Source organism: Chlamydotis macqueenii, chromosome 20 (genome assembly GCF_036417535.1).
Source record: "Chlamydotis macqueenii isolate bChlMac1 chromosome 20, bChlMac1.mat, whole genome shotgun sequence".
In the NCBI taxonomy this organism is placed as follows: domain Eukaryota; kingdom Metazoa; phylum Chordata; class Aves; order Otidiformes; family Otididae; genus Chlamydotis; species Chlamydotis macqueenii.
The window spans coordinates 9,948,391-9,971,562 of NC_141575.1; the positions used below are offsets into that span (position 1 = coordinate 9,948,391).

General features: G+C 51.0%; 1 protein-coding gene across 1 annotated transcript in view; it reads right to left on the bottom strand.

Annotated features, from left to right (window-relative positions):
• The window catches only part of LOC147598263 (uncharacterized), a 43,174-nt gene extending 24,016 nt beyond the window's left edge, over window positions 1-19,158 (bottom strand). The window contains exons 1-8 of the mRNA XM_086764211.1: window positions 19,137-19,158; window positions 17,926-18,073; window positions 17,388-17,546; window positions 16,626-16,821; window positions 16,082-16,225; window positions 15,065-15,106; window positions 540-807; window positions 78-454 (exon numbers count right to left, since the gene is read on the bottom strand). Coding sequence (XP_086620337.1) covers window positions 78-454; window positions 540-807; window positions 15,065-15,106; window positions 16,082-16,225; window positions 16,626-16,821; window positions 17,388-17,546; window positions 17,926-18,073; window positions 19,137-19,158 — 1,356 coding nt within the window. The remainder of the gene's footprint in view (window positions 1-77; window positions 455-539; window positions 808-15,064; window positions 15,107-16,081; window positions 16,226-16,625; window positions 16,822-17,387; window positions 17,547-17,925; window positions 18,074-19,136) is intronic.
• Window positions 19,159-23,172: the final 4,014 nt, after the last annotated feature.

A 23,172-nucleotide genomic window follows, 5' to 3' on the forward strand; every position in this document is an offset into this window, starting at 1 on the left:
CACCACTCGCTCCGGAGAGGAAGACGCACCACCCCCCATCCATCCATCCCTCCCCTCCCGCAGCCACCGCCACTCACCGGCAGCCCTGGGGGTCCCGGCAGCCCCGGTGGTCCTGGCTTCACGCGTACCACTGGTGAGACGGGGTGCCCCGGGCGGGAAGCGCTGTCCCCAAGCCCTGGGACGGTGGGGCTGGCTGCTACCAGAGGATGCTCTGGGACACCTGTTGCTGACCTCATCACTGGGGGACCTTTGGGAGCAGCTGCCTGGCGTGATGAGGAGACCTTGGCAAAGGTGGCAGGTGCATCCAGGTCAGTGATGGCATCACCAGGTTTGCCAGGTGAGAGCCGCCGTTGGGTGTCCACATCCCCCGTCAGCTTCTCTGTGGTGACGTTCTCCTCCCGGGGGTCGGAGGCACGCTCCTTCTTGGCTGCTCTGTGGGTTTTGGTGGAGGATCCTGTGCGGACGAAAGCACCATCAGGTACCTAAGGCATTGTGACAGCATGCAGGAGAAATGGAGGAAACCATGACCGTGGACTCACCGGAGGTACCAGCGACCCACGGACTGCTTCCGTGAAGCCGTGGCCTGCCAGGGCCAGTGATTTTATTATAGGTGGAGTTGAACAGCTCAAAGCCTTCATCCTCAATAGAAAGGCTGCCTTCCTCCTCCTCCTCCTCGGCTGACGCCATTTCGGTATCAGAGAGTGAAGTCAGGGTGATCCCATCAGGCTGGAGGTTAGGAGTCTCCTGGGCGTCCTCCCACATCCAAGGTGGCCTCAGGGTCAAATCTGAATTGGTGAGTCTGGAGTCCTGAAAAGGAAGAAGGAAAAAAATGAAATTTTAAGTCTTCACTTTTTTCCCACACACACTTATGCTGCTTAATTTCCCACGTGCATGGATGCTGCTGTGGGGGAGGAGGCAGCTCACGGCTTGCGAGCCCAAGGCAGGAGCCCTCGAGCTTGGGGCAGCTCCTCAGCGGCGGGCAGGTCAGCGCAGCCTCCTATGGAACAGATCTCACCCTCCGCAAGGGACATGAGCCAGCTGCCAGCGTGGGCAGCGCTAACATAGACCTCCTCCTCACAGTCCCGCTGCAACGATCCCCACACGATTTTCTGTGCTGGAGGGGCACCAAGAGTCCATAGCTTAATGACAGAAATCCAGGCTCGAGAGCAATTACTAAAACAATTAAAGCAAATGTAGAGTTACACCAGGGATTGATCTGCCTCTTCAGCTTTTGATTTTGCTGCTTCTGCACATTTTGGGGCTCCTGGTGGCCTCGGGGAAACGGTGCAGGCCGGCCGGAGGGGAGCGTGTGCTCCTCACCGCGCATCGTTCCAGCTGAGCAGCTGCAATAGCGCCGCTGGCAAAGCTCTGAGGGCTGGGAAGGGAAGGCAGGTGCAAGCCCAGGTGGAGCCTTCTTGGACGCTTGTGGCAAATTAATTTAAGGCAGCGGCTTGTAAGGGACTCGGCTCTGCCTTCAGCTGCCATGTTAAATGTTCCCTGCAGGACAGCACAGGTCGCAGTGGCTCCTTCAGGCCTACAACCACCAACGGAGCCTGGGCATCAACCATGGATGGAAGAAAACGGCAGCGTTGATAGAAATATCTACACTCAAGACAAAAGTGCTGAATGTGAAAAAGGAGTTAAACTTTAGAGGGTGACCTGCATTTAAAATGCACATCAGTTTTACCTCCAGCACCAGTGTGTCTCAGGCTGGGCTTGAGCCACACGCACACAGACCCAAGGCTGGGTCAGTTGGCGGGTGTGAAGAACCTTCGCCTCTCCTGGCAGACCTGGCAGCGTTTCCATCAGCCCCGCGTGCCCACCACCCCCTGCTCAGAGCTCTGTGCTCCCACTGAGCTCCACGGGGCATGGACTACCCAGCACGTGGCACCGAGAAGAGCTGGTGGGACCTCAGCCCTGGCTGGTGGCTCCTTGGGGCTGGTGCCACACAGCTGATGAAGACAGAGTCTGTGAGAAGTCACTAGAGGGAGATGCAGGCCCACGCTTGCCTTGCGGGGCTGCAGGAGGGGAGCGGAGAAGTGCCAGGAGATATGGAGCATCCTTCCCATTGTCCTTCTCGTCCTATCTTCTGCAGATTGAATCCATTACTTGGCCCTGATTCTGCGTTTTTCCCATTGATCCAAGATACATGCTTGTTTGGGAGCACCAAGCTGGATTTGCATGAACAGCAAACAGAAAAAACAACAATTTCACTGCCAGAACTGGTGATTCTGCAGGTGAGGACTCAATGGCATTGGCGGGTCAGGGAAGCCGGCTCTGGCCAAGCCCCACTTCTGGAAGGCCCTGAGAGGCAGAGGAGCTCCAAAGGCAGCTGCATCCAACCTTTCCTCTGCTGCTGCATGCCAGGCCATCACATTGGATATTTCCAAATTTTTCCCATCCCAAGTAGGGAGAAAAAGTGAAATTTTTCATTTTTCAATTCTCAAACGTCAAGTTGGAAGAGTTTCTTTTAAAAATGGCTGAAATACTTTGCTCTCAACTGTGTAAACTTTTTTGGAGGAGTCCTGGAGTCCTGTGTTTGTTTGTTATCTATATAATTTGTTATAATTTACTTTGATTTCAAGCTTTCATGCACAAGCAATTTTATAAGCTAAAACTCATCTCAAAACAGAAAAAAAAAAGTGGGGTTTTTTAATATAAAAATTAAGTATTTTGACAACCTTTTTCCCCTTCCAAAATCCACCCCAAACAGACTTTCTCCACAAGAACTTCTAACCAAGGCACATCAGCATCCTCCTAAAAAAAATAGCGATGCCAGAAACTACTGCTGATACCAGCCGTGGACACAACCTCTGGACACCTCCACAGAGCATCTCCACCCTCACGCCCACAGGAGGATGGCCAGGCCCGCAACGTACCCATTTTCATTGCTGTGGTAGACAAATACATGAGGGATGCATCTGAGATGACGTGTAAGTACCAGAGCAACCCACCCTGGGTCACATCCAGGTCTCACGCTACCTGAGCCCTAGTGCTCTCTAATCCCTGCAGCTGCAACTGAGAGGGGCTTGGGGCCAACCATTCCCAAGTCCCCTTGAAGCCCTAATACTCACCCAAAGAGACAATATTTTTCTGAGCCAGGAGAGTCTGAGCGTAGAGATTTTGGGGAAAACGGGAATATTCCCACTTCCTCACTCCTTTGCACAAATTTGTCACCCCACTTGCAGACAGAGCCTTGATCCCCCCAACGTGAGAGGCAACTGCAACGTCGATGTGTCTGCGTTACCCTGCTCCTCCAGCCAGCTCTGTGTCCCAAGCCAAAGGACCGGCGTTCCTCCGCCACCAGGATTTTTACGTCCCAAATGGCGTCGACAGCCATATTGCTAAAGAATGACGTCTAGGGTAGGCATTAAGTAGGCAAGTGGCAACCTAGCACCATGGAGTAAAAGCTGAGAGAGGTCAGGATGAGGCAGAAAAGACAAAAAGCAAAGGAAACAGAGATGGCAAGTGGGAAAGCAAAGACCAGAGGTGTTCAGCCAGCCCCTCTTTCCCCAGAGACCTCTGATGAGGACCTTGCAGAGTGGAAAAACCACTGGATGCAACTGAAGGGTAAAATGCATAGAACAGGAGAGAAGGGAGAAGTGATTTAGGAAAGGAAAAGACAACCCTAACTCATCTCCAGCCAGCTCCCTTTGGCCAGCTTTAGCCATCAGATGCCCTCAGATCTTCTCTTGGGCGCCACCCAGCCTGCAGTTCCATCTCAAGGCCAGCTCATCACCTGAAGGGCAAAGGAAGATAAAGACCGCGTTTCCTAACCAGCACCCAGAGTCTGGGGTCAAATTCAAGGAGAGGGAGGAAAACAAGCGGCAAAATCTCTGCACAAAGTCATCAGAGCAAAGCGCCTGGAGGGGACAGGCCGCGGTGAAGCCGTTCTCATCGACAGAAACGCTAACATACAACGAATGAGCCTGCAGAGTCTGGAACAAATTAAAACACACTGCCAATTAAATCACAGCGGTTTGGCCACCTTCGAGGTGGAGGGAAATCAAATCGGCCGCAGCACAGGCAGCCTGGGCCTGGAGCACCACGGTGAGCCCTCCAGCGTGGCCAGCTGGCTCGCCCCTGCACTGGCCCAAGGGGCCTGGCCAGCCCGAGCCCTCTGCTCGGAGACGCCGGAGCCTGGGAAGCTGCTGGCAGCAGTCGGTCCAAGGAAGCACTTCCAAGCTGCGTGGACACTTTGCACTGCATTAGAAGAATTGCACTGATTTTGGGATGTTTTTTTTGTTTGTTTGTTTTGGGGTTTTTTTGGGTTTTGAGGTTTTTTGGGTATTTTTGTTTCGTTTTGGTTTGGGTTTTTTTTTGGTTTGGTTTGGTTTTTTTGGTACTAGAATATTTTTTGGGCACATCAGGGAGCTGGACCAACCTGTGCTACCATTCAGAGCACAGTGCTGAGCGGGGCACTACTGGGAACAGGACCTCAGGGCAGGACAAACCCCTTCCCTGCTGCTCGTAGACCTGCATCAGCTAATTAGAAAATAACCAAGGAAAGTGCATTCCTCCCCTGCGACAGCACCCGCATGGCCCAGAGAGCAAACCAGCACAGTCCCACCAGCCACCTTCTCCTCAAACCCTACAGCCAAGATCCAAACCTCAAGGAAACCTCAGACATTAGCTCATCAACCACTCAGGTGGTTTTTTTTTTTTAACCCCCAAATGGCTGGAATCGCCCAGCCGACGCAGAGACCATCAGTGCCCTGAATTCAATCAGTCTTCCCGACTACATCAGAATCGACGGGTTCAATTACACGAGGGTAAGCCCTTCAGAGGCTCCGTCAGGGATGTAACATGTAAGCCAGATTTCAAATCCAATTAAGAGCCACCCTGTCATTAGCTTTAACTAACTTGGGTTGTGGTCCTGTTTCTGTTTAAGCAGGATGACTGCGAGCTGGCAGCAGTCAGTAACGAGCTGGAACACACAGACTCTGAAACGGCACTTTTTTTTTAAACTAATACCATTAAAAAACCCTCAGTTTATTTTACAAAGTCCTTTTGGGCAAGAAATCAAATAGAGGGCTGCAGAAAAAAACACCCTGGCTAACGCCCCACTCCATCACTTGTACATCTTAAATATGCTTCAGCTGTTCATGACGAGTGACCGCATTCCCTGCGAGGTCACCTGCCCACTGAGGATGCGAGAGGAGCCGAAGGAGAACCATAGAATCACAGAATGGTTTGGTGGGAAGGGCCCTTTCAAGCCCACCCAGTCCAGCCCCCCTGCCAGGAGCAGGGACATCTCCAGCCACATCAGGTTGCTCAGAGCCCCGTCCAACCTGGCCTGGAATGTTTCCAGGGATGGGGCATCCACCGCCTCTCTGGGCAACCTGGGCCAGTGCTCCACCACCCTCAGCGTAAAAAGTTTTTCCCTAATATCTGATCTGAATCCATCTCCCTCTACTTTGAAATGATTACCCCTCGTCCTGTCACACCAGGCCCTGCTGAACAGTCTCTCCCCAATGGGGAGATGGGGTGTGGGGCCTGCAGGCACAGCTGGGTCCCCTTCCTCAGCCCAGCCCAGCCCCACGGGGCCGATTCTTCCCCCCCCCCCCCCCCCCCAGCAAGGAGCCTCACAGCCCCCTTGGGAAGGGAACCGCAGGGTAGAGCTGGAGGCTCTGGGGACCCGCGGTTGAGGTGCCCTCAGCCGAGCCCACAAACCCCTCAGCAGCCCCACAAAGCTCATCCTTGGCCATGGATTCCGCCTACCTTCCCAGCACCCAGCTCCCTGGCCTGTCCAGTTGTTTCTGGGTAGCCCAAGATGCTAATTGCTCCTATTAACACACTGTAATTAGCAGCCACTAGCTCACTTCCCCCCGCCCCCGCCCCCCGCAAATAATAATTTGTTCACAAAACCAGAGGCAGCTCCACGTCACCCACTCCAACATCTGCCCAGCAAATATAATTATCGTTATTTGTAAAACCTCCAACTGGGAGCCTGGAGAAGAGCACCTGAAATACGAAAGGGGCTGAAAATGCATCTCAGGGGGAGGCAGAGGAAGATAATTTACCCCCTCATCCTCCTGGCACAGATGAGGCTCGGAGGTGAGGACCAGGCGTTCGATGCTCCTCCACGAGCACTGAACTCGGCGCATGAGTGACAGCTCCTATTCCTCCCGCTCGGTAATCAAACCCTCTGCAGTCCCAGCTGCATGATTCAGTTTGGGGTCTGGCACACAGCAAACCCAACAAGAAATGAGAGCTGGCGGGGCCAGGGACTTGGCCCTGTAAGATCCAATTAAAATAGTTTTAAAAATTGACTCATTCCTGGTTAGCTCTGGGTTTGGCTATTCCTAGACCTATTTTGGAGCTGGGGTGCAGTGGGGGTGCCACCCCCAAAGAAAGCTTCTCAGCTTTTTATCTTGTAACCAAACATTAAGAAAGGGCTTTTCAACCTGGAAGGGAAAGTATTCTACTTGAGAGGGAACGAAACTCAGCGCTGAACCCTGCCTCAGGCAGCCATGCCCTGAGTACCAGCATCTGCTGCCAGCTCAACCCCAGCCACCCAAAGATGCAGGAAACCCCACAACAGGCACATTCTCCTTTCATTTCATCAGGCACTGCCGTAGTTCAGCCCCAACGGGGACCAGACTACGCAGTCTCTCTCTCACTCCCCCCACTCTCCGAGAGAATAGGAGGAGATTTGACAAAAAAAAGAAAACCAGGAAAAAAAAAACCAAACACGCGGGTTGAGATTGAACAAAAAGTAAATTTAACAGTAATGACAGAAGAAAACAAGACAGTGATGGAACACAAATACAGTATAATAGCTCACAACAGATCTCCACATCCAGTCTCTTCCAACTAGCAGGGGCCTCCCTTCAGCACCCTCCTCACTTATATACTGAGCACCATGTCAGATGGGATGGAATAGCCCTTTGGCTAATTTGGGTAAATTAACCCCAGCTGTTAGCTAATTAGTTAACTATCCCAGCCATAGGGGCTACCAGCTTCAGTTCTCCACCCAGCTCAGGTAAATATTAACTCTATCCTGGCCAGAACCAGGACAGGCACTGACAACTTTTGGGGGAAAATAGGGGTCTTCTACTTCCACGCTCAATCTTGGAGACCATGGACCATCACCACCTTCCAGCCCAAACCCCCAAGTGGGGCATGCAGCTCCAGCCGGGGCAGGTGTGTGCCCACCAAGGCCTGGGGTTGCAGGAGACCCACTGGCTTCACGACAGCCCCGCTCTCACCTGGAGCTTCCTCCCAGCCAAAGCCTTTGTTGATAACTGACGGTTTGTCAAGGAAACAAAAGCACCCAACAGAGCCATGAAAGGGAGGATTTGGGCACTGGATCAAACGCAGGCACTGGCCCAGAGACCTGGGGAAGGTGCAGGGGGCAGGGGCAGCTCCAGGTTTTCCAGCTGTGAGGATTCCCCAGGGATTCCCAAAGGACAAGGATGGACAAGTTCAAGGCATGGGCTGCTGCAGCACGGGAAAAACCTTGCTGGATGACTTCACGTTCCCATCTCACATGCAGAGCCAGCGTGTGCATCTGTCTCGATCACCAAGGCACAATTTCCCCGTATTTATGGCACGAGGACCATCTCCAGGGTGTATAGAGCCCTGCCCTGGTCCCCAGGGCCCACCGGCCAGGAGGTGCAGGCAGGTTTTTCAGGACATTTTCTCATCTGCAGCACTGGCTGCTGCCATGGAGACCGGGCTGGGGTTTCCGTGGGCTGCCACGTGAGTGCCTGCAGCAAGACAGCTCTGAAACTCAATGGGCTGTTACATGGCAGCCTTTTTTATTTTGCTGTTAAACTGCTAAAAATGAGAAGCCACCTGATGCCCAGATGCACCCCAAAGTCCCAGGCAGAGAAGCTGCAAGGGTCCCATCAAATCCATCAAAATAAATCAACGGAGGCATTGCTCACCTCAGGAAACCAGGGGGAGGTTTCTAAGCACCTGAGTTAAAATAGATCTTTTTTTCTTCCAAAAATTAAATTGCAAAGTAGTGTGGTTTTGATGTTACGTTTTTGTTGCTTTTGGGGGTCCTCTGATTAAAAACAGTCTTGAAACATACCTCTAATAGTGGGGAAAAAAAAAAAATAAATCAAAGTACATCAGCTTTCCAACATGACCTGCACTTCTCCCTCCAACCAACAATTTTTCCAGTTTTCATCCAAGTGCTCATTTCCTTAAAACACATCTTGCAATAAATGAAACCACAGTATTGAAAAGTTTCAGCTATGGCTGCCTGTAAGAGAACTTAGCGATCTCGTTCTGTACATCTTTAAGGGAAACTAAGGAAAGATCTCAGCACCTCTCTGCTCCATGGGCATCACGAGGACTGGGTGATTAAGACACCTAGGCACAACTGGCAGGTGGCATCAGGTGAGGAAGAGTAATGTGGGAAGGGCCTACATCCCTGTCCCTGTCCCCACTTTCTTAAAACACCAGGTTGAAATGTTATTTTTAGTTATTTTTTACCAGATGTTATCAACTACCAGCTGTGAGGCACTGCAGGGGCAGAGGCTGAAGCATTCAGATGTTCAATAGGTGAAGCCAGAGCAGAATACATCCGTAGGACACACACCAACCAGGGGATGCAGTTCCCAGCGGGAAGCCGGGGTCCGGCCCTGGCAGCCTCCACTAACACAACATCGGATTCCGACACATTGCAGACGAGCATTTTTTAATTCAACTTCAATGTCTGGCATGGGAAAGGTCTATACTGGAAACTCTCATCTGGTGAGCTCAGGGGGAATGGGACTCCAAGCTAAAAGTTACCGGTCTCTGAGGCACAAGCAATCACGACTGAATTATATTGGTTCTGTGTAAACAGAACAAAAAGCCAAAATCAATAGCATACATGCTTGCTCCTCTAAAGAGGCCGAATTTGGAGAAGAACCAGCTGAGAAAGACAAATTGGGAACAGCTTTAAGCAGCTCAGGAGTTGTCCAAAGGCATGAGAGGGTTGAGACAGAAGGCATGCGGGATTAAAACCCTCCAGAAGTTAGACATGGGAAGTGGGGAAAGAGCAGAAACCAAACACAGCCACTACGGATGATCTATCACAAAATAGAAGAAAAAGAAAACTGGCATGTGGTCCAGGGAGACCTCATAGTGGTCTTCCAGTACCTCAAGGGGGCTACAGGAAAGATGGGGAGAGACTCTTCAGCAGGGCCTCGTGTGACAGGATGAGGGGTGATGGTCTTAAAATAGAGGGAGGCAGATTTAGATTAGGTATTAGGAAAAAAAATTTTTATGCTGAGGGTGGAGGAGCACTGGCCCAGGTTGCCCAGAGAGGCAGTGGATGCCCCATCCCTGGAAACATTCCAGGCCAGGTTGGCCGGGGCTCTGAGCAACCTGATCTGGTTGGAGATGTCCCTGCTCCTGGCAGGGGGGCTGGACTGGGTGGGCTTGAAAGGTCCCTTCCCCCCCAAGCCATCCTGTGATTCTATGGTTTGTAGAGAGTTGGAGAAATAAAAGACAAACAGGAGAAATCTCTGACCAGGCCATCCCCCCTGGCAGCTCAGGGTCCGCGCCGTGGCCACGTGGAAGCGGCCAAAACGCCAGCAGCGGAATGGGAAGAGGGAGCCAGAGGAGCCACACTTCTGTCCACGTTTGGGAAAATCCAGATGACAACGGAATACTTTCCATTCCAGAAGTGACAAGGAGGAGGAGGGGTTTCTCAATCCCATCCCAATAATTCAGACTAAAAAGCGTAAAATAGCAGGCTCTCCCAAACACAAGCGCTGATTTTTCAATTTGGCTCAGAAAGTTGGGGAAGCTCCAGGGGACTGGGAAAAGGCTTTATGTTGTGCCAGTATGAAAAAAAATATATATATAATAATAAAAAAAGCAAACAGGAGGCCTTGAGTAATTACAGACCTCTTCCCTAAAGCTGAGCGCAAGCAGAATAACGGAGCAATTGATATGCTGCTCATTAACAAAGAAACCACAGACAGCGTAATTAATGTCATGGTTTTGAAGAGTTGCCCTGTAGCCAGCTTGGTACCTCGCCTGAGGAGGTGAAGAGTGTTTTCTGACAAAGATGACAGTGTTGATGTCACAATCCTAGAGTTCTGTAGGGCTTTTCAGTTAGCAGGGCTCGATGTACATGATCCAAAAAACTCAACTGGCTTCCTAAATGCAAACAGGTTAAACCCAGCTTGGAGCAGATCTGCCTACAGGAGCCCAGCATAACGTGCTGCCCTGGTTTTCGGCTAGGTCAGGCTAGGTAAAGTGTTTTTCAAAGCTCTGTGTCTTCTCTCAGGAAAGACATTTTTGTTAATAGAAGCCTTTATCCAACGGATAAAGGTACACTATGATTCACAAGCTCAAGAGCAGAAAAAGGCAATTTTGAATTATATTTTTTTTCCAGCACATTCCAGCGTCAAGCCCCCAGAAAAGGCTCAGTCATAGGAAAGCTGAAAATCAAGACTGGACTCCCTGCTGAGCAAGCTGTGCTGATGTAAAGGAGGAATAACCGCCAGGAAATCCTACAGGCTGTGTTCAGCAGCAGATCGGGTTCGGTATAGTTCTACCTTCAGATCTGCAGCATCCAAAGCAGGAGTCTGGGGAAGATAAATCCTTTCCAGGTGCTCAGCACAGCATCCCTCCGCTCTGCACTGTCCTATGCTTCCTCGGAGATGTGCATGCGGCTGGAACTCTCAGCCGAGGCATCGCTCTGTCCTTCTCCTGGTGCTTCAGGTGAAGGAGACATTTGCTCAGTCAGAACTGGAATAGCTCAGCCCAGTGACCTCCCGCATCACCAGTTTGTGTCACTAAGGGCAGCAGTTTTGGCTCCCTAGGTTCATGTACGGCACTCGGGCGCTGGATTTGGGAAGAGAATGCACCGTAAGCCTAAACAATAAAGATTCGGGGGCTGGAAGTCCACGTGAGATGCCTCAGCAGTGCCCTGTTTTCACAGGGAGGATGTTTGGGGCTCCCTGCTATCCCACCCAGGCGCTCAGAAACTGAAGCAATCCAAAAGCCTGAACACTCCTCCAAGCTCAACGTCCCGGGGCCAAATCCAGACTGGAACAGCTCTGAGGGACTCCCTGTGCTCCCTGCTACGCTCTCAAACAGCACAAGTGCCTCTCCAACAGCAGCCTTTCCCAAAGGAAAAAAACCCAACATTTCGGTGTGACCCCGCAGCAGAGAGTGGCCCTGCACGCAGCACATGGCCGTGACCCTCCCACAGGACACGAGACATGGATGGGAGGGTGGGAAGCACAACACCCCACGAAGCTGCTGGAGCAGGAGAAGAGAAGCTGCCGATCACGCCGAGCCCTCGCTGCATTACTTCTGGCACATCACAAGCCATAAAAGTCAGCAAGGGCACAAAAACTGACCCCAGGGAGAAGGTCGGCTCATAAAAGTCTGAGCAGCAGCTGCAGCTCTCACTGGAGGATGCCTCACAGCCCAGTTAGATGGAACAGCACTTTGTTTCTTCATCATGCGGTGGTTAAAAATCACTGCAGTTCAAATAAACGTACTCCTTTCACTACATTTATCACGGAGTGGATTTGAGGTGCAATAAGTTATCCATAGACACCTTATCCTGCCTGAGAAACCAGTTTCAGAGGCCTTCAGATGGGAGATATGGGAGCTGCCAGAAACAGGAACAATCGTCTCAAGATAACGCCCGAGAGCAGTGCAGATATTGCTGGGCTCAAGCTATCAGATTTCCCCCATCAGCCTTCATGACAACCCCACAAGGATATCTGCTGTTAGCCCAGGTCATCTGAGGAACCAGCAGCCCAACAGGCCAAGGGAACCAGAGGGTGGAAGAGCGGCAGCTCCCCCATGAGGGTTGGTCTTCATCAGCCAGGTTGGACCAAGGGCAAGCAGTTTGGGACAGGTATTTCTAATGATCAACATACAGAGCATAGAATCATGGAATGGTTTGGGTTGGAAGGGCCCTTTCAAGCCCACCCAGTCCAACCGCCCTGCCAGGAGCAGGGACATCTCCAGCCAGATCAGGTTGCTCAGAGCCCCGGCCAACCTGGCCTGGAATGTTTCCAGGGATGGGGCATCCACCACCTCTCTGGGCAACCTGGGCCAGTGCTCCACCACCCTCAGCGTAAAACATTTCTTCCTAATAATCTGAATCCACCTCCTTCTATTTTAAAACCATCACCCCTCGTGTATGTCTCCTGACTTACGCAGGCTTCACACTGCTCTGATTTTCAAGGCAGAATGCTCTGGCAGTACTTTGGCATTAAGCAATCAAAGGTGCTAACAAGAAAGTAGAAACTAAATCTCCATTAAGTGCTTTCCAAAATTATCTTTAAGATGGACCTTCCTCCTAGTTTAAGTACAGTCAGCATTTTTTTTTTTTTAACATAAAACCCCTGAGTCTTTTTTCCTCTTCTCTACATATGAATTTTCTCTTAATCATCAAGACACCACATTGTGATTTGCTTTATTCAACTGGAATGTCAAAAACTAGCAGAAAAGGCCTGTAAAGTAAAATCTTTAGCTCTACATATTGAATATTTAAAACCTCAACTAAAAAAAAAATCTAGTTAAATCTCAGACTTAGTAACAAGGAAGAAAACCTTACAAAAAAAAAAATATATATTCTTGCCATCCAGGTCATAGTAATGGCCAAGCTCATTTTGCTTCGTATTTTCTGCTGCTACCAAGCACTGTCTGATCCCACAAACAGACCCTCACGAATCGTGCCACGCAGGAGCATCTCCTCCTGCTTAAGCACGCGCAAAATCAGGAGCGGGGACACGCATTTGCCCAGCACGCTTCTAGTGACAATTCATTTTCACACTGAAAATGTTAAATCCTTGCAGAAGTGCTCAGATGCTGATAAGAGACCTCCCTTGGGTTTTTTGGTTATGAAGACCAAAGAGCACGGCAGGAGGAGGAAGAAGCCGTCCCCACGGCCAAAATGCTGTATTTGCACGCTCAGTGATCGTGCTGGACGACTCCTGAGCTGGTACCATTTAAGGAGCTACCAGTTTAAGATTGAATGAGACTGAACAAGGGATTGCAACGCCAATTTTGTCCGATAGCAAATCTGAGGATGAAAGAAGAGACATGCCACGAACAAAGCAGTCATCTCCATAGAGCTTTCACAGCATTTTTAAATCAAGAAGAAATCTCAGAAGTAGCTTGAACTGTCCAGATAACTAAACCCGTAAAATTTTGCCTCTTTGGAAATAGAGGGTTCTAAGCTTTATTCGACTTTTGGGTGAATGACTTTAGGATCCCAAATTAAATTGCTCCGGGAAAAAGCCATTCAGTTCAGTAATCAGCTCAGCCCTCTTGCTCACATTCAGTACGGGCAGACAAAGAGAAGGCAAAAGGTAGTGGAGTGGCTCAACACCGTCCATCGCTTGAAGAGTACTCAGAAACTACAATCTACCTCTCAAAAAAGAAAAAAAATAATAATAAAAAAAAAATAAAAGAGTAGACTGCAATTCAGGCATTTTAGGCTGCCAGTATCAAACATCTAATCTATTGCCTTCATCCACTTACATCTTCCTCCACCATCACTCTAGTCTTCCGTAATTTTTAGCTCTAATTAACAATTAAGGAATTCACCAATATACTAATTTACTTCTAAATTAACAAAGGCACGGAAAGCGTAACTACGAAGTATGGCTTTGATGATCCTTGCAGCAGAGCTGATCTGCTCTTCATTATTTTTCAACTGTAACACGTCAGTAGTGCATTTTTTTCTTTTAATAAACCCAAACGTCAAAAGAACCTGAGGCGTCTCTGGTCCTGATTAAGTGCTTGAAAAATAAACTTGTCCCAAATCCAGAATATCGTTAGTCTTCCCCTGTAGATCTATGAATTTCACCACTTTTCTTATTACAGCAACATCTCACCAATTCACACCAGCAATGGGAGAACCGCTGCCAGCGACGCTGGCTGGCAAACGAGCATCAGATGGGGGGCACCTCCTAAACAGGATCCATCAGGACTTGAGGACTAACTGCACGGAGGCAGAGGAAGCCTTCCAGGCATGCTCAGGAAGAGCGATTTTGCCACCTCAGTTTGTTCTCATCATCACAAACCCAGCCCATAAGCGCTCCGATCACCAAAGCAGCAGCACGCTCACGTGTAAGCCGCACGGCTTGTGTCGCGGTTAAACCCTGGAGCACCCGGCCTGAACCCAGCTGCAGAAGGCCACATGGCCATACCTGAAGCCTGGTTTGCACGATGGTGTTAGCAAGGTGCAGCCAGATGGTACAAGCCAGGCGTGAGAAGAGAGACCATCCCCAAACAGTTAGGAGCCCCGGGCAGAGCCACAGCCCCAGTACCACGAGCACCAGCAGGACTGGGGAGCAGCCACCCCTCTCCCACAGCCAGACGCCCCAGGGAGCCGTGCCAAGGCAGCGCGATTCCTTACAGACTTCAGAATCACAACTGCCTCCTCCCACTGCAGAGCTTCAGCCCTTCCCACCTCCTCAACGAGCCATGCGAAGTCCTCCAGCCCTGCTGACCCTAACCTCACTGCTTCCTTCCCTCCAAGCAAACCCAGCTGCAACCAGGCTCACAGGCAGACCCACAAACACCTCTGCGCACACCTCGGTGGCCTGGTCTATCTCACCATCACCTTCCTCAGGCCACCTCCTCTTGGGCTCAACGTGAATGCTCAGGAAGGTCACCCAAACTCAGCTTGGTCTCCACCAGCTCCGAGACATAGAATCACAGAATGGTTTGGGTTGGAAGGGACCCTCAAGGGTCATCTAGTCCAACCTTCTGCAAGGAGCAGGAACATCTCCAACCAGATCAGGTTGATCAGAGCCCCGGCCAACCTGGCCTGGAATGTTTCCAGGGATGGGGCATCCACCACCTCTCTGGGCAACCTGGGCCAGTGCTTCACCACCCTCAGTGTAAAAAAATTTATTCCTGTTCATGCCAAGTTACATTCAAACCATTGAAGAGAGACATCACAAGAAAGATAAAATCATAACATGTAGCCTCGCCTGGGTATTTTGGCTTTTTGCGTGACTGCTCATTAGCGTGACTGGTTTCTCCAGGAGACGTTACGGTGGTGAGACATACCAGAGGGACACGGGGAGGGGCGTTCCCCACACACACCTCCCGCAGCAACGCAGGAGAGTCATACCTGAGCAGACGAGTCCTGGATTTCATTGGTTTCTTTTGGCACCTAGACAGTTGGAGAGAGAAAGAGGAAAAACATCACTGCCCAAGGACCGGCACTGACTTAAGCGTGTGGTTATTGTTGTCTCCAGGATTGGAGAGCATGGGAAGCATCCAGAGAATGCACACTGAGAACCAGTCATTCATAGCAACATGAGGGAACAGCTTTTGATTAAACCTCTCGTGTCTTTGGGTGGTTTTTGTGGTTTCTTTTGGTTTGTTTTTGAAGCTAATCAGGGCCAGCAAGGGATGGGAACCAGTGCTATGCGGGGCAGAATTATCCTGCGGGTTCCCACTTGCAGTCAACTTACTGATGCTTAAAACAAAACCTCCTCCCTACTGGGTAAGCCACTGGAGTCATCCAGGTGAGTGCTCCAGGCCTACAGAGCACAGGATAACACAGACACTCAGGGCAGGTCAAGAGGAGCCCATCACCTTATTGCTGAACACTGTAATCAAAGCAAAAGCCACAAAACTTCCATTTTCCAGCAATGCTGACAAAACAGGAGACAACTTTTGAAAGGACGATGCACCAAAGGGCGCAACGCCGCAATCTTGCTGGGACTGAGCAAGAATTTCCAAGTGATGTGCAATTCCCAAGTAGAGCTTTCACTCCCTCCCAAAAGCTACGCTCCAGCTGCAGCATTACTCAACAGCTTCTCAAGAACTTCCTTGTGTTAAACACGAGCATGTACAGTCACACACACACACAGAGGCTTTCTTTGGCTCAGAAACTCTCACTTTGACTTGTTCTTCCTTTGACCAAACCCATCTATGACTTGAAGGGAGGGTTTGGATGGTGATAGAAGAACCACCCCACGTGCTAGCCACCATCACCCCTTTGCATCTCAACTCAAACTGGAGACCCAAGCAGTCCAGGCTGCGTTAATGCCCTGGGTTGGTCTTTTCATGTGAATCATGTTACACCAAACAGAAGCTTGGGCCAGCAACCCCCAGCTTTGCCAGCTGCCCTCAGCCACACCTCTGGCCAGGATGGTGAAAGCTCCCACGGGGAACCGACATGGTTGAGGTTGAAGGAGCGCATGCATGTTGAGTTGTAGCTGCGGCAGTGCTCGCCGGCGGCTGCTGGGTCTCCCATCACGAAGGTCAGTTGCTGTAGAGCACCCTGGCAGGGAGAGACACAGAAACCATAGTTTACCAACACGCTTCCTCCAGAAGAGAGGAAAAGGTCTGGGGGGTGGTCTCCAGCCTCTCATAGCCAGGGACTTTTTACAGGACGGTTTAGACAATCAGCATTCACTCCCCATCTTCAAGAGCTGGATGCAAAGATCCTGGGAAAAAAGGCTTTTGTGTTTCAACACAAAGCCTGACAGTCTTTGAATTTACCAGATATTTTATCAAGGCCTTCTACTTTGACCTGCTGGGAATCCTTTGCTTGTAAAGTCCTCAAAGCAGGGACTTTATCTTCAGTACACACATGGGACAAGCTCCCCAACCTTCAATTCATGCAGCTGGAGCAGACCATGTCCTCAGACACAGCCCTGCCATAGCTGCCCAGCTCTCACCTTAAAGGGGACCTCGAAGGACTCGATCAGGCCTCCGACGATGATCAGCCCCTCAGTGTTCACTCCCATCCCGAAGTAATTGGACCAGCTCACTCTGTCCACCAGCCGACAGTCCACGTGCAGCTCCAGCCTCTCCAAGGAGATGCTGAGAGCAACTCGGTGCCAGCGCCCATCGCCGAGAAGGGAAATTGGGAACCTGTGTGCCCCAGAGGCAGAAGGGAAGAGGCACAAGATGAAACTTAGGTCCCACACCTTATGCAGGACTAGGCTTCACCCTTGCCAGCTCGCAGGGTCCCTGACGTATCTATCCTTAGTGCAGATGCTAGGGACAGTGCAAGGGAAATCAAGTCCACCTTACTGTCCCAAGTAAGCACCATCACTTCTCTTCCAGCATGAGAATGCTATTTCTATCCACCAGATTTGGGCACGTTAACAACTAGCTGAGGTCTCTGGGAAATTATTGGTATATTTGACACTCTCAACTTGATTTATCTCCTGGTATTTGAACCTTTTTGTTCTTTGCTTTGTTTTCCAGATCTTGCATCATTTCGGCAGAGCGGAGTTCGGCAGTGACTACCTGCGCAGTCACGCTACCAGGTCTGAGCGACCATCACCCAGGTGGGCGAACACCACCTGGATTCAGCTGAGGAGGGGTCAGAGCAGCATTGCTCAAAGCCCATAGTAGGAAACCTCAACTCTGGTCTTGGGAGTAGAAAAGAAAGAATGAAAAGGCAGAAAAAAAGCACCTGAGCTGGAACTTACTCGTAGTGTCTCCTCCTTGTAGCGACAAAGACCAAGGCGTATGGGTTAATCCTGATCTGGAAGAGCACGTGGCTCCGATGGCTGAGGATGGTCACTAGGCTAGTGTCCTCCTTCAGCGAGTACCTGAGCTTCATCAGCACACTCAGCTCATCTGCAAACCTAGCAGAAAGAAGCAACGCATGACAAGTGCCTTCACAAACCAGTGCCGTGGCACCAAGCAACGCTGATGGATATGGCTGTGCCATTTCGCTTGCTCTCTCCAGTTACGTGCTGGAGCAGAGAGGTCTTCCTGATGGGAACGCCAAGACAACGCATCCCTGGAAACAGTCAGCCAAGCACTGTGCCAGTGTGTCCTTCCCACACACAACCAAGAGGTGGAAGAAAGGGAAGAAGCATTGAGCTCGTAAGAGGGCAGAGTGGATGGGTTATCTTTGTGTTGTTATGGAATGGGGTCTTAAAGCAACCTCTCAAACCAACAAGCACATGAGATAATTTTGAGCATCACCACCCTGACCCCATCTCCCTGAGGGCAGCCCACCTGTCCCCAAACGCCTCCCTCGCAGGCATGTTGAGGGTAGCGTACTGCCCGATCTCCAGGATGCTGCAGTTGGCTTCATCATAGCCGAAGGAAACATTGCTGAGGTCCTGCGCATGGGAAGTAATTTTGTCCAGCAAGTTCACTTCATCTGCAATGGGGGAGAAGAAAGATGCTCAGTAGCTGAGATACCTTCACTACAGGGCTCTGCTTGCTTTTTTTCTTCTATTAGACAACAGTCAAAGCACCCAGGAAGAAGAGAATGCAATTTGGGAGGATTAAAGCAAAACAAACATTCAGATAACCTCAGAAGCATGCAGGTGATGTTTTTGAAACAGAATACCTGTTTCAAGGCCAGTGTCCTAAAGACACAGAGGACCATTTCTGCCCAAGCAGTGGTGGTACCTTTATGACCACGTAGTTGGGGTGGTCAGGACTGTAAAGCAGAGCCTGGGACACAAATGTCCTAAAACACAAGTCCTGGATCAGCTGCACACAGAAAATCCTGCTCAGGCCCTTCCTAAGCTTCCTCGTTGAAGTTTTCCCAATTTCAATACAGAATTGAACCAAAGAGCGGGATGAAGTTACCGTGTCCCTCACTGAGGCAGGTGTCCTGACCTGCTTTGGGCACCCTCCGCCCAAAGTAGGGTTCATCGCTCTGACAAGGCCAGGAGCTCCATCAGGAGCCGTGCACCACGCAATAACCCACCATCAGCAGGTAAAGGCCCACTTTCACAACCGTGCTGTGCACATGCAAGATGGTTTCCATCGGGTGAGAGCCCCTGCGCTGGGCTGTTGGGCAGCACCATCACTGCAGTTTCACGAGGAGTTTTTAACTGGAGAACAGAGACATTCACTTTCCAAGTTCATTCTTTAGTTAAAGAATCATTCAACTACAGAAACACCTGAACAAAAATTCGTTTAAAATCAGAAGGTTTCTTGTTTCCTTCCATTAGCAAAACACCCCTCCATACATCTGGCTCCACCCAGATACCCCATTTCTAACACCTACAACCAGCTCCCTCCTTTCTTGTCATCCCTTTATGCAATAACCCTGCCACCCGCAAGGGGTGGGGACGAGGGGTGGACCCCAGGCAGCATCCCACAGGCCCAGCCTTGCAGGAGGGCTCTGAGTCACTCTGGACCCACAGCCCCTTTACTGGGAGGGCCCGGACAGTCACTGGATGACTTGTCAACACGAATCCTGCCAGTACCATCTGCACTAGCATCTGCCATCGCTTGGGAGGCATCCAGCCTCTGCGTTCACTCTCGTTCCCACTGTTGATGAGGTGCGAGATGTATCCGAGGGCAGACGAATGGCCTCAGGCGTGCCGCAGCCCGACAGGAGATGTACGCACCGCAGAGATCAGACCCGCTGCTCTGCAAAATAACGAGTCAACTGAGCAGAAAGCGGCTTTGATCTAGTTAAGACGCTAACACAGTGGATCTGCCACCATCTCCTCAGGTTTTGCAAGGGAAAGAGCCCTGTGCTGGGAAGGAGGGGAGGGCACGGGGTCCTGCAGGAGACGCGGCTGTTTGTGGTGAGCTGGGATTTCAGCCGGTATTTCCCCAGCTCCCCACACGGTCACAGCATCAATGCATTCCCAGGCACCTCTCAGCTCAACAACATGAGCGTGCAACAGCCTTTGGCAGCAGGAACATCGCAAAACTGGTACCAAGCCAGGTAGGGTGCAGGGCTGAGCCTCTCGAAGAGCTGAGCATCATGCACCCTGAGACAGCACTGAGCTGGCAGAGTTTAGCAGTGCTGCGACTAACAGCATGGGGAATTAATCTGAGACCAAACATGGCTAATGGAGGGGGAAAAAAAATCAGGAATGTTTGTCCCTTCATTAAAAAAAAAAAATAAAATACCATGAATGTTTGTCCCCTCTCATTCCCAAGCAGTTTTGAGAGGCGATTTCCCAGCTGCTGACACGAACGTACGTGCCAAGACCTGCACGGTCCATCCAGGGGCTGCCGCCCTCGGCACCGCTCAGCTTGGCTGGTGATTACAGGCAGAGGAGCGTGAATTCAGCGGACTGCAGCAGGTGAAGGGCCTCCTCACACAAGATGCAGCTGGGGACCCCGTACTGGAAATAACCTGATGACCTGGAATACAATTGGTCATGTTCCCATCCCCGTGAACACCTCCCTACGTGTTTGCACACACACAGGGAGCGACGAGAGCAAAAGCCAAGCGCGGGCACCCCAGGGCCCCTCGCGCGATGTGGGCAGTTCAGAGGACAACACCAAACCTCCGCCGGGGCCAAGCAAGGACAGCCAAATGAAAACTGGTCATTCCAAACCCCAGAGAGGGTCAGCACTCCCACCCTGGGCAGATCAGCCACGGCAAGCACCACCCTCCTCTCCCCAACTTCCCCCATAAGCCAGAAGAGAAACATTGAAATAAATGATGTGCCCCTCGGACACCAGCTCTCACGCAGAGGCAGGGATGCTGGAAAGCAGATGCCCTTCTCCTGCTCTACCAGCTCCAGATTGCAGCTCTTCCACATGCGCTCCTTTTTCTTCCCACCCCCTGCTCTCCAGAAGCAGCTTTCCATGGATTTATTTTAGCCACATCTGGCTAGTTTCTGCGTTAGTGGGGCTTCATAAATGCCTGCAGCAGAAACCCACACTGCACGAGCCAGCAAAGCATCAGCTGAGATTGACCCACCACAAACACTTTGAAGAGCATCTTGCTGCAGCTCACGGCACCGTGCTCTCATCCTGCGGCAGAAGCGGATGCCCAGCGAGGTTGGTTATGACACTGGATTTAGTGCTCAACCAGCCTCAGCACCAAAGCTCTTGCTTGCAACTTCTCCCCAGGATTAACCAAGGGTCAACTCTCCTTCCTGACACTGCTGGCTTTCTGGTTGTCACAAGAACTGATTTACTTTAAATTTCAAAGCACCATCAGCACGGTCCTACCTCCACCCCAGAGGCCATGCTGCCCAGGACCCCAAAGGCAGGGCTCACACCCAGCTGTGCTTGCAGTCCAGCTGTGCTTTGTGTTGGGCTCTAAACTTGGGTTCTTCCTTGCCCACCTGCCAAAAAGCCAGGCAAGACTGCCCACAGTGCACATTCGGGACATTCAGCGTGCCAAACCAACATCTTTGCAATTCAACCTCAACCCAAAGCCTGCACAGTGGCTACTTCTACGCTGGAAAGGTGATTCCTGGAGTTCAGCAGCTGCTGCCAAATTCAGCTTGCCTCTGGGCTCCTAACACGGCGCAGGAATCTTCCCAGGCAGCTCAGTGCCAGGGAGACTCAAGCACGAGCCAGCCTCCGCAGGAACAAGCACTGGCCGGCAGAGCCAGAGCCAAGAATGTGACATTCTGAGCTGGAGCTGACCCCAAGCTGGAGCTGACCAGCAGGCATCACGGTGCCAAGCAGGTTTTGGGAGAAACGCTTCCAAGGATGGGGAGCACAGCAGTCAGTGCAAAGGGGGACACCTGTAAAAAGCTATTAGAGATGCTGCATGGAGCTGTTGGATTACACTCCGTGAACCCATCATGGTTCTTGGTGCCATGTCAGGAGGTCTCTGCCTCCAAGAGCCCAGAAACCGTTCCAAGAGAAAACGCTGACCTTGCGCAGGTGTCCCATCAATCCTAAGCTCAGGCTAGAGGAGAAAACCAGCAAAGCCTTGCAAAGCTCAGCAAGAACAGATGCGTTCTCTGGTTATCAACAGTGTGCCCTGGATTGTCATCACCTCCACCATCTCAGTCTGAGCACATTGGTGCACTTCAAGAGATGGTTATTTAAAAAAAACTATGACTTATTTGTTTCCTTTGTAAAAAAGTCAAGCAGTAAACTATATGTCCCTTTTAAAAAATGAAGTTGCTTAGAAAAACACAAAAAGAGGGATTAAAGACTTCACCCCACCGCTCTGAGAAGCTGTAAACAAACTCCAGCTCAAACATTAAGCACACAAAAAGGACCAGCGCTTCTAGGGCAAAGGAGAAATGAAGGCAAAGGGGTCTGGACAGGCTCCTGCACTGTTCGATGTTGGGGACTTTGTCAATGTCCCAGCATTTTCAATACAGGGTTTTCCTGCTCTCCTCAGTCTTTTGGCCCCACACAGATTTAAAATTCCCAAGGAACAAGAAAAGAAACAGGAAACACAGGCAATGCCCTGCAAAATCCATCCAAGAGACAGAGACAGGACTCGAACACACAAGGGGTCCTATCAGGAGACAAGCTACCTCCAGCACAGGTCCACGGTCCATCCAGGAGGCAAAGCCAGAGGCAGGGCTGAAGACCAGCACCCTACACCCCAGCTCAGGGGAGGACTGAGGGCACAAGGCTGAGCTTAAATAGGGCTCTGAGATGAAGGCATGGGTGGAGGTCCCAGGTGAGGCTGGTCAGGGTGATTAGGGCCCATGAGTGCTCTCAGGGACCAATAGGGTTCAGTAGTGGTCCTCCACCACCCCATCCCTGGGGCTGTATCCCAGAAGAATGTGTTCCCTATGAGGGGCACCACAGGTTGTAGGTTCAGAAAAGCGACGATTTGTGCTTTCCTCTGACTTACACGCATGTGTGAAGCTTGTAGTCAGCTTTATGTGCTCCCCTGAGGAGGGAAATGAGGGAAAAGGGAATGATATTAAACAACGTAAAATGTAATTGGAGCCCTGACAGAGCTCGTAACGGAGTCATAGCATCACAGAATGGTTTGGGTTGGAAGGGACCTTCAAAGGTCATCCAGTCCAACTCCCCTGCAAGGAGCAGGGACATCTCCAACCAGATCAGGTTGCTCAGAGCCCCGGCCAACCTGGCCTGGAATGTTTCCAGGGATGGGGCATCCACCGCCTCTCTGGGCAACCTGGGCCAGTGCTCTACAACTCGCATTGTAAAAAATTTCTTCCTTATATCCAGTCTGAATCTACCTGCCTCTATTTTAAAACCATTACCCCTTGTCCTACCACAACAGGCCCTGCTGAACAGCCTCTCCTCATCTTTCTTATAAGCCCCCTTGAGGTACTGGAAGGCCGCTATAAGGTGTCCCTGGAGCCTCCTCTTCTCCAGGCTCAACAGCCCCAGCTCTCTCAGCCTGTCCTCACAGGAGAGGTGCTCCAGTCCTCTTATCATCTTCCCCATCCCAGAAAGATGGGGAAAGGCTGTTTAGTAGGGCCTGTTGCGATAGGACTATGATTCTATGATTCTATGGCCCTCTCCAACTGATCCATGTCCTTCTGATGTTGGGGGCTCCAGAGCTGGACACAGCACTCCAGGTGGGGTCTCACCAGGGCAGAG